Below are 13,428 nucleotides of genomic sequence, written 5' to 3' on the forward strand. Positions count from 1 at the left end.
TGTCTCTGAATAGCTGAAGGTGTGCACTTTTTGGAAATATATAGTTTGTGGGGGTTATTTTACAGGTAGGGGGGGTTAACACTGAAAAACTGCAGGAAGTGCACATAGAGCGCAGCCCCCAAAATTTCAACTGAAATTGCCCTTATGCATTGCCCCTGTTTTGGGGCATTTGGTGGCCACGTCTTTATGTGTACCCATACATATGGGGTATCGTTTTATTCAGGGGAACTTGCAGATTGATGTTTAGTAAGTTTTTGGTAGTTGCCATGGAGATTTTGGGGAGAAATCTAGGTTTGTGTCTGTTTTTTCCTTGATTTCTGACCAATGCGCTGACTTCTGCAAGGGACTGCGGCCACAATTTTCCATGTAGAAAGAGGAGAGTGGTGTCTCTGAATAGCTGAAGGTGTGCACTTTTCAGAAATATATAGTTTGTGGGGGTTATTTTACAGGTAGGGGGGGTTAACACTGAAAAACTGCAGGAAGTGCACATAGAGCGCAGCCCCCAAAATTTCAACTGAAATTGCCCTTATGCATTGCCCCTGTTTTGGGGCATTTGGTGGCCACGTCTTTATGTGCACCCATACATATGGGGTATCGTTTTATTCAGGGGAACTTGCAGATTGATGTTTAGTAAGTTTTTGGTAGTTGCCATGGAGATTTTGGGGAGAAATCTAGGTTTGTATCTGGTTTTTCCTTGATTTCTGACCAATGCGCTGACTTCTGCAAGGGACTGCGGCCACAATTTTCCATGTAGAAAGAGGAGAGTGGTGTCTCTGAATAGCTGAAGGTGTACACTTTTCAGAAATATATAGTTTGTGGGGGTTATTTTACAGGTAGGGGGGTTAACACTGAAAAACTGCAGGAAGTGCACATAGAGCGCAGCCCCCAAAATATCAACTGAAATTGCCCTTATGCATTGCCCATGTTTTGGGGCATTTGGTGGCCACGTCTTTATGTGCACCCATACATATGGGGTATTGTTTTATTCAGGGGAACTTGCAGATTGATGTTTAGTAAGTTTTTGGTAGTTGCCATGGAGATTTTGGGGAGAAATCTAGGTTTTTTATCAGTTTTTTCCTCGATTTCTGACCAAAGCGCTGACTTCTGCAAGGGACTGCGGCCACAATTTTCTATGTAGAAAGAGAAGAGTGGTGTCTCTGAATAGCTGAAGGTGTGCACTTTTCAGAAATATATAGTTTGTGGGGGTTATTTCACAAGTAGGGGGGGTTAACACTGAAAAACTGCAGGTAGTGCACATAGAGCACAGCACCCACATTTTTAGCTGTAATTGCCCTTGTGCATTGCCCCCGCTTTGGAGTGTTTGGTGCCCATGTCTTTATGTGCACCCATACATATGGGGCATCATTTTATTCAGTAGAAATTTGTCTTTCAAATTTGCCTTTGTTAGAAAATTTTTATGAGATTTTTTTTTGTCAAATCCACATTTGATCATGCGTCCAAGTTTACGTTTTAGAAAAAAAAAAAATGTCAAAAAAACTTCCAAATTTCACAATGCACTGACAAAAGGTATTTGGCTTTTTAGTGAAAACTACATTGCACCTAGAAACCTGAAGGTCTGTAGTTTCTAAAGATACCAAACATGAGGGGATATTTTAGATTTACATATAAGTTATGCTGCATCAACTGTTACAAGCGCTTTTCCGCTTTGTTCTGGTGTGATATTGTACTAAGTATTGCTTTAGTTTGGGGGTTACTTCTGGACAGGAACTGTGGGGTACCACCACATATTTGGTATCGTTGGACTTGGGAGTATCAGGGCTTTTACAAACAACAAAAAAAAGTTTGTAAAATTAACTTTTCTATGGAATATAAACTCAAAATATACAGAAATTTTTCATAATTTTATTTTTTTTTTACATAATTCACCCAAAATACACATCATATCTCCAGAAAAGTTATAAAATTTGGTATGTATGTCGAAGCCCAATTAGTGACGAAAAAAACGATATATAATTTCCCTAGTTTCATGGAGGTTTTCCTACCAAAAAACATTGTTAAAGCGAATGAGTACAAAATGCTTAAAAAACGTCTGGCACTGGGGGGAACCGAAATGACGAATTCGGCTGGCACTTAAAGGGTTAATGAACAAGTCCTAAATTTGCTGGTAAACAGCAGGAACAAAACAACATCAGACTTTCTCTGACTCGACTTAAATTACAGCAGTGGGGATCAGATTTTATACCAAATAATAATAAAAATCTCCCGTATTAGTTTATCCCTAAAACCTACAATTACTTTGTTTAGAATATGGCCCTTATTTGCACATAAAATAAATCGACCCTTTGACACCACAGTAAAAAAATAGCCTAAACCCAAGATTTTTGGTCACTGTCACCCACTGTCTTCATCTAAACAAGCCCTTTTCCATAAATTGTGAAAAATGTGGCCCTTGTAAACAAAAAAAAACCTGTGACCCTCTGATGAGGAAGAGAATAAAAACAAATTTACTTTTGGTTAATTTCACCCATTGACTTATTCTAAATTATGACATTTTTGCCCATAACTTTTAAAAGATCTGGCCTTTTCGCCAAAAAAAAAAAACTGTGATCCTCGAACATCAGAAAAAATATTACCTAAAAACCCAAGATCACATGGTCAGTTTCACAGATTGTCTGCCTAAATTGCCCCAAATATGTAATAAATCTGCCCTTGTTTGCATAGATAGTACCCTCTAAAAACACAACTTTTTGTCAGTCACCATCTTTTCCCAAATTAGCCCGTTTGCCTAAATAACACTAGGATTCTCCAGATACAGGAGGAAAAATGAGTACATAAAGCCAAGGTAACTTTGTCAGTTTAAACCATTCTTTAGTCCTGAATTAGCGTTTTTGTCTATAGTAACTGAGCGAAAGATTACCCAAGATTACTTTTGCCAATTTCACCCATTATCTTCTTAGTCCTTTTTTAAAGTGTGAAAAATTTGTCCCATTTGCCAAACTTCACCCTCTGAGGTCAGAATCAATTTCATGGATTTTCCTCTAATAAAACAGTCCCCACTGGAGACCCTTCCATGTCAGAAATTCTCCTAAACTGGCCTTTTTGCCCCTAAACTGAAAACCATGATTCTTTGCTGCCAAAATGTTTTATCGCAATGAACCCATCATTTGTGTGGAGAAATCGCCCCCTTGTTCGCACAAACCCACAGGGACCCTCTGACGCCAGAATTTAAAAACACACCCTAAAAAAATCTACCGATTTCTTTGCCCAATTTCACCAATTCTCTCCTAAACTAGATTACTTAATGTAATATTTTTTGTTAAATTCCGAGCGGAAGCTCTTGTCCTACCACACAAGTCGGATTTCTAAACAGACATGAGTATTGTTTCGACTAGAAGTAAAGGCTATAAGAGCGCCGGATGTTGCTGAAAAAACTTTTATTTCCCCTGGCAGCAGTAGCAGTAATGAGCTGCCCAAAAATCAAAGAGTACATTTAGAACTCGCCATTCCCTACACTGCCTAATTGCGCTATGACAAGCGCGAAGCCTGTGCGATGTGCTACGCCCCTTCTGGTTACGCCCCCTTCGCCTGCGTGCTGCGTCACTGCGCTTGCATACTTTGTTGTCTTGGAAACAAGAGCCCGGGAAAGCGGGGCTACAGGAGCCAATGAGCGGAACATTTGAACTGCACACCGGGGATAGTGCCGTGTTATGAAAGTCAGGGCTGTCCCGCTGGGAGGTGTAGCAGTAGCACTGCTGTGGGAAAATGGCAAGCACGGCCCCAGGGAGCAGGGAGCTAAGCCTTATGGACAAGCAGATCCGCAAGTAAGCGAGGGTTTCAGTCAAAATGGTACTGAATTTATTGAGCAAATTATTCCTGGATACAAGATGCTGCTGTGTGGGAGGGGTGCCGTAAGTCAGTCAGAAGTGCCGTAAGTGCAGTCCGTGGCGCGGGGGACGCCGTAAGTCAGTCAGAAGTGCCATAAGTTAGTGGCACGGGGGTGTCGTAAGTCAGTTAGAAGTGCCGTAAGTTAGTGGCACGGGGGTGTCGTAAGTCAGTCAGAAGTGCCATAAGTTAGTGGCACGGGGGTGTCGTAAGTCAGTTAGAAGTGCCGTAAGTTAGTGGCGCGGGGGTGCCGTAATTCAGTCAGAAGTGCCGTAAGTCAGTGCAGTCAGTGGCGCGGGGGCGCCGTAGGTCAGTCAGAGGAGTTTCCTGCCTGCCCCCCAACCCTGCTCTGCATGATTCTTGCTGTAAGACTGGCCCAAAGTACAATGTGTTCCACACTGGCCAATGAGCCCCACTACAGTGTGCTGTGGCTGGTACGGTGGGAGATTGCATTATTGGTAATTAAGGATTGGGTAAATGGCACTTGAATGGTGTCTAAAATGGGGTGTTTGGGGCCCAACTGTAAAGGTTACTGAAGGGTTAACATAATATTAGGAGAAAGCGTGTCTCCTAGATACTCTTATAAGCCTTGCTTTAAGGCCTGTTAGCATTAGATATAGAGTGAAACTTATTTTTGCCCTAGATAGTCTTGGAACTATTTGCTAAATGGCTGCTACACCAGTGTTGTCTTATATGTAGAACCCTGTCAGGAACTAAAGGAGGGGTTAACCAAAGAATGGAATGCTAAAGCGGGCTTGATCTGAACAAGCCTGTTGCTCATTGCTCTGAAATAACTGTAGGGACCTATAGGGTTAAATGGCCCCTATGGCTTTAAATCCCTACAGGTTCAGGTTCCTTAGTTGCTGGGCGGAAGGGAATGTATCTAAGTGAGTTCAGTAACATATGTGTGCTATTGGCTAGCAGGTATGGTGACCACTTCCTGCCTCACTTTGGTATAGTGCTGGGAAAGGAGTGGCACCTTCCTGTTTGCTTCCAGCTGGGGGATGGCTGCTGTGAGCCCAGGGCACAGGCCTAGTTACAGTCAGGGAACAGGGCCCCGTAAATGAGGCGTTAGATAGTGGCAGGTGTAGCTCCCTGTATAGTACCACTCTAGGGATGTAAGGCAGTTAGGGCTGAGCTAGAAAGAGTAGTTCTGAGCTCCTGAGCAGTTTTGGAGGTATCTCTCCCAGGCCATATTGCCTGTAGTGTAGGGATCCCAGTGAATAGGGAATCAGGATAGAGAATTCCCAGAGGGGATCCACTATGGGGTGTGGCAGAGGTGAAGTGAGATTCCTGCCAAGTCTGTCCGCAGGGGAGTGTCAGTCTGTATTACACTCTGTATGTGGTGTTGCCTGTACCACAGGCCTCTGAGAAGCTGTATTGTGAGTAACCTTTTGTATGTTAAATAAACACTTATTCTTTTGTTGTTTGCAAGAACCGCTTGCGTCCTCGTTTTTTATTTTTCTGCATACTATTAAAAGAGGTGTAGTTGCACAACACCCTCACCTTCCTCTTTCACTCAGTGTAACCCATGTTCTACTGGTACTAGTCTGGGAAGGCATCTATTGAGCTGAAATAGAGGTTACAGAACCATGGGGTACATGGAGTTGCTGTGATAGGCCTAAGCAACATTGGGTAAAATAAATGTGTTGGTCCCCTTACAGCCATATGCTCGCTGCTGTGAAAAAGAATAGCTGCTTAGTGCTGAGCAGATAATGAATGGAGAACAGTAGGATTCTGCATACCAGTTATAAGACTGACCACAACAGGGTAAAGGAACGGGAAAGTGAAGCGAAGGATTTTTTAGTAAAGTCTGAGATGCTAAAATCACATAAGTGCAAAAACAGACCCCCCCCCCCCCCCAAAAAAAAAAGTACAAAGGGGGACAAAGTCTTTGAGCCCTACTTAAAGGAGAAGGAAAGGCTAAGTCACTTGGGGGTGCCAAAATGTTAAATCGCTTACCTCGTACCCCGGGCTAGTGCCCCTGTGAGTAGAAAACAGCACCAGCCCAGGGTACCTGTAGCAAGCGCTTTCTTCTGTGTTTTTTCTGTGCCGAAATCACTGGGCCGGCACATGCACATTAGAGTGAAAAGCCAACTTTGTTGTTAAAGTTCAGCTTTTCACTCTAATGCGCATGCACAGCGCGCCAACGCGGATGAAGGAAGCGCTGCAGCTACCCCGGACTGGTGCATTTTTCTCCTAACAGGGGCACCAGCCTGGGGTAAAGGGTAAGCGATTTAAGTCATTGGGGGTGCCTAACATTTTGGCACCCCCATGTGACTTAGCCTTGCCTTCTCCTTTAAGAAATGAAGGGCCCCTTTATCCCTGGCCATAAGTACCTTCAGATCCTCTGTCACCTCACAGCTAGGGTGGGTCAGTTTACTTATGCTCCCCAGAGGAGAGCCCAAGGTGGGAGAGATGGAGCTTGGTGATCACGTGCATCTTCATAGATCTTTAGGGCTATTTACACCCTCGGCAACCATGAGGGAGTTTACTTTACCTAACCAGGGCCAGAGTGAAAAAAGAAAACTGGGATGAAAAAGTTAGACACTGTGTAAATACATTTTTGTAAAAAAGAGAAAGCAATGATTGCAAATCATTTAAAACATTTAATTGCAGACAGTAAAAAGATAACACCAAATGTTGAAACCAAGAAATTTTATTGTTTTCTAAAAAAGGTATGTTTGTTTAGAATTTGATGCCAGCAACACTTTTCAAAAAAGTTAGGACAGGAGTAACAACAGACTGGAGAAGTCAAAGAAAACACCCGGTGGGACATGTCACCAATAGGAAAGGGTCAGTAACCTAATTGGATACAGATAGAGCATCCCAGAGAGGCTGGGTGTTTCTGAAATAAAATAGGAGGGGTTCCCCACTTTGTGAAACACTGTGTAAGCAAATATTGTAAGGTAAAATATTGTCAGTGTAACGTATCACAGTACATAATATCATTACAAGATTCGGGGAATCCAGCAAACTAACTTGCAATAGACACAACCAAAAGCCAGTATTGGATGCAAGTTATACACTAAATGGTAGTGTGTTGGGGATATCCTTAATTGAGAAGAATGTGGGGATTTGGGGGATTTTTGGAGAGAGTGCAGTGACTGCAACTAAATTAGTAAAGGGGATAGAAGATTTAAACTATGAGGTTAGACTGTCGAGGTTGGGGTTGTTTTCTCTGGGAAAAAGGTGCTTGCGAGGGGACATGATTACCGCATATACTCAAGTATAAGCCGAGTTTTCCAGCACTCAAAATGTGCTAAAAAAGGAATCCTCGGCTTATACTCGAGTCCTCGATTACCTGTGCTACTGGTGAATCCGTAGCCCGAGCATGCACTCACATCGCGCCGCACGAACCCCCCATCCCCCCCCCGTGCGTCGCTCCACCACCCCCGAACCAGCGTGCGCGTCGCGAGCCAGTCGCGAGCGGCGCTCCCGTCAGTGCATGTTCGGGTAACGCAGGGGGGGGATTGCGCCCGTGAGTGCATGCTCGGGTGACGTATGAGGGGGGTGCGGCGTGGCGTGCGCGCATGTTCGGGTGACGCACAGGCTGGCGCTCCGTGAAGTAAGTAAGGAGTCGTTGGGTTCCAGCTGCACTTTAGAATGTATGTTTTGAATATCCAACCATTACTTAAAAGAGGAATTACACAATGTGTGCACTGTCTGGTTTATTAGAATTAATTACACTTACAAAAAAAATAAAGCCTTAGTTGTTAGTGGCGTTGTGCAGCATAACTGTGTATGGCTGTTACTGATAATGCCCCTGCTTACTAAAGGTCCCCATACACGGGCCGACTATAGCTGCCGATATCGGTCCCTTGGACCGATTCGGCAGCTAATCGGCCCGTGTATGGGCAGAACAGAGCTGCCTGGCCGACCGATATCTGGCCTGAAATAGGCCAGATCTCGATCTGCCAGGTTAGAAAATCCGGTCGGATCGGGGACCGCATCGGCTCGTTGATGCGGTCCCCGAACCGACTGCCCCATAACCACAAATGTAATCCGATCGTTTGGCCCCAGGGCCAAACGATCGGATTATTTTTTTTTTAAGTTACTTTCTACCCGATATCGCCCACCCATAGGTGGGGATATCGGGTGAAGATCCGCTCGCTTGGCGACATCGCCAAGCGAGCGGATCTTATAGTGTATGGGCACCTTTAGAGAATGAATAAAGAGACTGAAGATAATGTGCCATAAAATGCAAGCATACAGTCCAGTTTGGGGTTACACCCTCCAGTCTAGTAAACAGTTTGCAGATCCTCCCCCAGCTGTCTGGCTCATAGATTTCACTATACTAGATTTAGATTTGCTTTACAGAGGAACAATAGGTCAAAATATTATTAGATGAAGGAATTTCTACTGATAATTAAGGGGATGTAACAGAGGATCATTGTAAGGTTTTACCATAATTTTATCATACTTTGCGTTTAAGTGGAATTACTTTAACATAATTACTCAATTTGTCTTCAGGAATGCTGCCCCCTGGTAACATTCATGTTCTTGGCCAGTGCATTCCCACTTGCTGGACATGCAGTATACCGAGGACTTGCTCACAAAAAGGATGTGGCTGGATTGTAGCTGCAGCACATGCACTAATGCTTTAAGAGACATCGGAGTGAATCAGACACAGGTACTCCATTTTTGTAAATTTTTGCTTAGCTTCAGTCTGGACAAAGTCTGTTACCATTGTCTAAGTAAGCCCTTTAGTTAAAGCACTTAAGTGTAGGACAGTTGTATGAAGGAAAACAACTCTCCTTAAACATGTTCGGGTGATGCACGGGGGCGGCGTGACGTGAAGTAATTGCATGCTGGAGCAACGGATTTGCCTGAATGATAAATCAGTATTGGCATTTTCATACACAACACCATAAAAATCATGTTTAAAGATCTAAATCAATGTTTTCACTTTATAAGAAGTAACTAAGGCTTACATATAAATAATGTCTGAGGTTCAATGTTGTTAAGTGCAAAGTTATGCACTTTGGTAGAAATAATATAAACGCAAACTATCTACTGAATGGTAGTGTGTTGGGGGTTTCCTTAATGGAGAAGGATCTAGGGGTTTTTGTTGATAACAAGTTGTCTAATGCCAGGCAGTGTCATTCTGTGGCTACTAAAGCAAATAAAGTGCTGTCTTGTATAAAAAAGGGCATTGACTCAAGGGATGAGAACATAATTTTGCCCCTTTATAGGTCCCTGGTAAGGCCTCACCTTGAGTATGCAGTGCAGTTTTGGGCTCCAGTCCTTAAGAAGGATATTAATGAGCTGGAGAGAGTGCAGAGACGTGCAACTAAACTGGTAAAGGGGATGGAAGATTTAAACTATGAGGTGAGACTGTCGAGGTTGGGGTTGTTTTCTCTGGAAAAGAGGCGCTTGCGAGGGGACATGATTACTCTGTACAAGTACATTAGAGGGGATTATAGGCAGTTGGGGGATGTTCTTTTTTCCCATAAAAACAATCAGCGCACCAGAGGTCACCCCTTTAGATTAGAGGAAAGGAGCTTCCATTTGAAGCAGCGTAGGTGGTTTTTCACGGTGAGGGCAGTGAGGTTGGGGAATGCCCTTCCTAGTGATGTGGTAATGGCAGATTCTGTTAATGCCTTTAAGAGGGGCCTGGATGAGTTCTTGATCAATCAGAATATCCAAGGCTATTGTGATACTAATATCTACAGTTAGTACTAGTGGTTGTATTTATAGTTTATGTATGTGAGTGTATAGATTGGTAGGTGTGGGTTAAGTGTGCTGGGTTTACTCGGATGGGTTGAACTTGATGGACACTGGTCTTTTTTCAACCCTATGTAACTATGTAATGTACCTCAATGCTGTTATTAACATAGCTAGCGTTTTTCACCATGACAAAGGGCTCCCAACTTAGTACTTTAAATAGCATAAGGAATGTATTACTTACTGCAGTTGTTTAATATATAAATAGCCCATATGTTCCATGTCAGGTCTGGACTGCTGAAATGTGTAAAAGTGCCTATTGTGCATCAAAAAGAGCCCATTGACTCCAGTGCATTTTTGGTGCAAGAAAAATGTCTACTGACTCCAATACATTTTAGGCTTATACTCGAGTCAATAAGTTTTTCCAGTTTTCTTAGGTAAAATTAGGTACCTCGGCTTATATTCGGATCGGCTTATACTCAAGTATATACGGTACTCTCTACAAGTACATTAGAGGGGATTATAGGCAGATAGGGGGCCATCCCTTTAGATTAGAGCAGGGATCCCCAACCTTTTATACACGTGAGCCACATTCAAATGGAAAAAGTGTTGGGGAACAACACAAGCATGGAAAAAGTTTCTGGGGGTGACAATGAGTGCTATAATTCAGTTTGATAGCTCCTATGAGGACTGGCAGCCTATGGGAGGCTCTGTTTGGCAATACACTGGGTTTTATGCAACCAACACTTGCCTCCAAGCCAGAAATTCAAAAATGAGCACCTACTTTGAGGCCACTGGGAGCAACATTCAAGAGGTTGGTGAGCAACATGTTGCTCACGAACCACTGGTTGGGGATCACTGGATTAGAGTAACAAAACTTCCATTTGAAGCAGTGTAGGTGTTTTTTCACAGTGAGGGCAGGGAGGTTGGGGAATGTTCTTCCTAGTGATGTTGTGATGGCAGATTCTGTTAATGCCTATAACAGGGGTTTGGATGATTTTTTTGAACAAGCATAATATCCAAGGCTATTGTGATACTAATATCTACAGTTAGTATTGATGTGTGTGCTGGGTTTACTTGGAAGGGTTGAATTTGAGTATTTTTTCAACCCTATGTAACTATGATCTATAGACAGGATTCTGTAGTGACAATTACTACATGGGCTAAGGAATACGTCAAAAAAACACTGTTTGAAAACAGTTTGTCGCTGCATTGACAAATACTGTGCAAACAAAAACCATATATAAATGTGATCCACAAACATGATTTCAATTGCATTTTTTCTTTTAATCCAATTGACTTTGTCACTGTTGAAATACTACTGTTTCCATAAGGCGTGTTATATATTAAAAGGAAGTTGCTACTTTGAAAGCTCAGCCAGTGATAAACAAAACTCCAAAGAATTTTCATATGACTGTATATTTGTGTGTGTTATATTTATATATATATATTTGTGTGTGTTTTGGCGCAACATATGCTGCCATCCAGATAACATATTTTCAGCGAAAGCCTTGCATATTTAACAAGACAATGCCAATGTTGTCGACATCAAATTCTGAGCATTTTTTTTTGTTGAAAAACAACATTTCTCAGTTTCCACATTTGATATGTTGTCTTTGTACTATTTGTAAATGAATATAGGATTTATGTAAACTAAAAACCATCCCATTCGCTTTTTTTATATTTTACCCAGTGTCCCTACTTTTTTTGGAAACAGGGTTGTACTTTGATTCTTGAATGTTCAAGTATTCTTCTCTTGCTGAAGGTTCAAGCCTTGCAGCAAAGGCCCATGTTTAGTAGTTGAGCAGTGATTTGCCTTTATTTGTATGTTCAGATCCTTTGCTACTGGCTCATGGTCTATTACGCCCCACTGGTGATAATGGAAATTATATGTAGCCAGGTTCAAGTAGCAGCTACTAATTTCTCAGTATGACATTAGAGTTCATGTGAACATAATGTGAAACACAGTTATTTGTCTGTTCTTGAAACTACTCCATTCAATTAGATTAGTTGATGACCCCTATTAATGTAATGGTGGTATTCTTTGCTTTCATTAAACCATTTTACTTGATTCTTTTGCTCAGGGTTGGGAAAGCTATTTAATCTCAAGAAACTGAATTTGTCGTATAACAGCATACAGCATATAGGAATGTATAACTTCCTATATCAATTTCTCATTGAGAGTATTTACTATGTATCAAATTACCATACTGGCACACAAAAACAATTGAGTTCTGTTTTGAAATATTATTATTATTATTATACAGGTATGGGACCTGTTATCCAGAATGCTCGGGACCTGGGGTTTTCTGGATAAGGGATCTTTTCGTAATTTTTATCTCCATAACTTAAATCATTTTTAAAAATTTGAATTATTTGCTTATATTGGAGTCTATGGCAGATGGACTTTCTGGATAGTGGGTTTCCAGATATGGAATCCCATACCTGTACAATATTACTAACAGAGCAAATGTTGTTGAACTGGTATTTTATATTTTGTTTTAATAAAAGGAAGCAGGCCCCTTGTGTTTCTTTGTGTAAGCTTTAAATGGTATCTGTACTGAGATGAACTGGCTCCTGCAATGTTAACACCTCAGATTCAGGCTGCAAGACCCTGCATGTTGCACACCTGTAATACACTGCATTGTTCACACGTGTAATAAGTTTTCCTGTCTCCTGCCCTACTTTTCCTGTGTCTGCTCTACCTGGCCTGTGTGTGCCATGCTATGCCTCCCTTTACTGCCTGTGTGCCATACTCTGCCTGCCCCTGTCATTCTCTGCCTGCCCTATGCTGCCTGCCCCTGTCATTCTCTGCCTGCCCTATGCTGCCTGCTCCTGTCATTCTCTGCCTGCCCTATGCTGCCTGCCCGTGCCATACTCTGCCTGCCCTACCCTTCCTGTGTGTGCCATACTCTACTTGCCCTACCCTTCCTGTGTGTGCCATACTCTGCTTGCCCTATGCTGCCTGTGTGTGTGCCATACTTTGCCTGCCCTATGCTGCCTGTGTGTGCCATACACTGCCTGCCCTATGCTGCCTGTTTGTGCCATGCTCTACCTGCCCTACTCTGCCTGTGTGTGCCATACTCTGCCTGTCCTACCCTTCCTGTGTGTGCCATACTCTGCCTGCCCTATGCTGCCTGTGTGTGCCATACTCTGCCTGACCTATGCTGCCTGTGTGTGCCATACTCTGCCTGCCCTATGCTGGCTGTATGTGCCATACTCTGCCTGCCCTATGCTGCGTGTGTGTGCCATGCTCTACCTGCCCTATTCTACCTGTGTGTGCCATACTCTGCCTGTCCTACCCTTCCTGTGTGTGCCATACTCTGCCTGCCCTACTCTGCCTGTGTGTGCCATACTCTGCCTGCCCTACCCTTCCCGTGTGTGTCATACTCTGCCTGCCCTATGCTGCCTGTGTGTGCCATACTCTGTCTGCCCTACCCTTCCTGTGTGTGCCATACTCTGCCTGCCCTATGCTGCCTGTGTGTGCCATACTCTGCCTGCCCTACCCTTCCCGTGTGTGCCATACTCTGCTTGCCCTACCCTTCCTGTGTTTGCTATACTCTGCCTGCCCTATGCTGCCTGTGTGTGCCATACTCTGCCTGCCCTATGCTGCCTGTTTGTGCCATACACTGCCTGCCCTATGCTGCCTGTGTGTGCCATGCTCTACCTGCCCTACTCTGCCTGTGTGTGCCATACTCTGCCTGTCCTACCCTTCCTGTGTGTGCCATACTCTACCTGCCCTATGCTGCCTGTGTGTGCCATACTCTGCCTGCCCTATGCTGCCTGTGTGTGCCATACTCTGCCTGCCCTATGCTGCCTGTATGTGCCATACTCTGCCTGCCCTATGCTGCCTGTGTGTGCCATGCTCTACCTGCCCTACTCTGCCTGTGTGTGCCATACTCTGCCTGTCCTACCCTT

At 43.5% G+C, this 13,428-nt stretch overlaps 1 protein-coding gene across 1 annotated transcript in view; it reads left to right on the forward strand.

Annotated features, from left to right (window-relative positions):
• The first annotated feature begins 3,614 nt into the window (after nucleotides 1–3,614).
• The window catches only part of lrrcc1 (leucine rich repeat and coiled-coil centrosomal protein 1), an 80,638-nt gene continuing 70,824 nt past the window's right edge, over nucleotides 3,615–13,428 (forward strand). Inside the window, exon 1 of the mRNA XM_031903468.1 lies at nucleotides 3,615–3,782. Within this exon, the coding sequence (XP_031759328.1) occupies nucleotides 3,724–3,782 (59 nt within the window). The 5' untranslated portion in view covers nucleotides 3,615–3,723. The remainder of the gene's footprint in view (nucleotides 3,783–13,428) is intronic.

This window comes from Xenopus tropicalis, chromosome 6 (genome assembly GCF_000004195.4).
Source record: "Xenopus tropicalis strain Nigerian chromosome 6, UCB_Xtro_10.0, whole genome shotgun sequence".
Lineage (NCBI taxonomy): Eukaryota > Metazoa > Chordata > Amphibia > Anura > Pipidae > Xenopus > Xenopus tropicalis.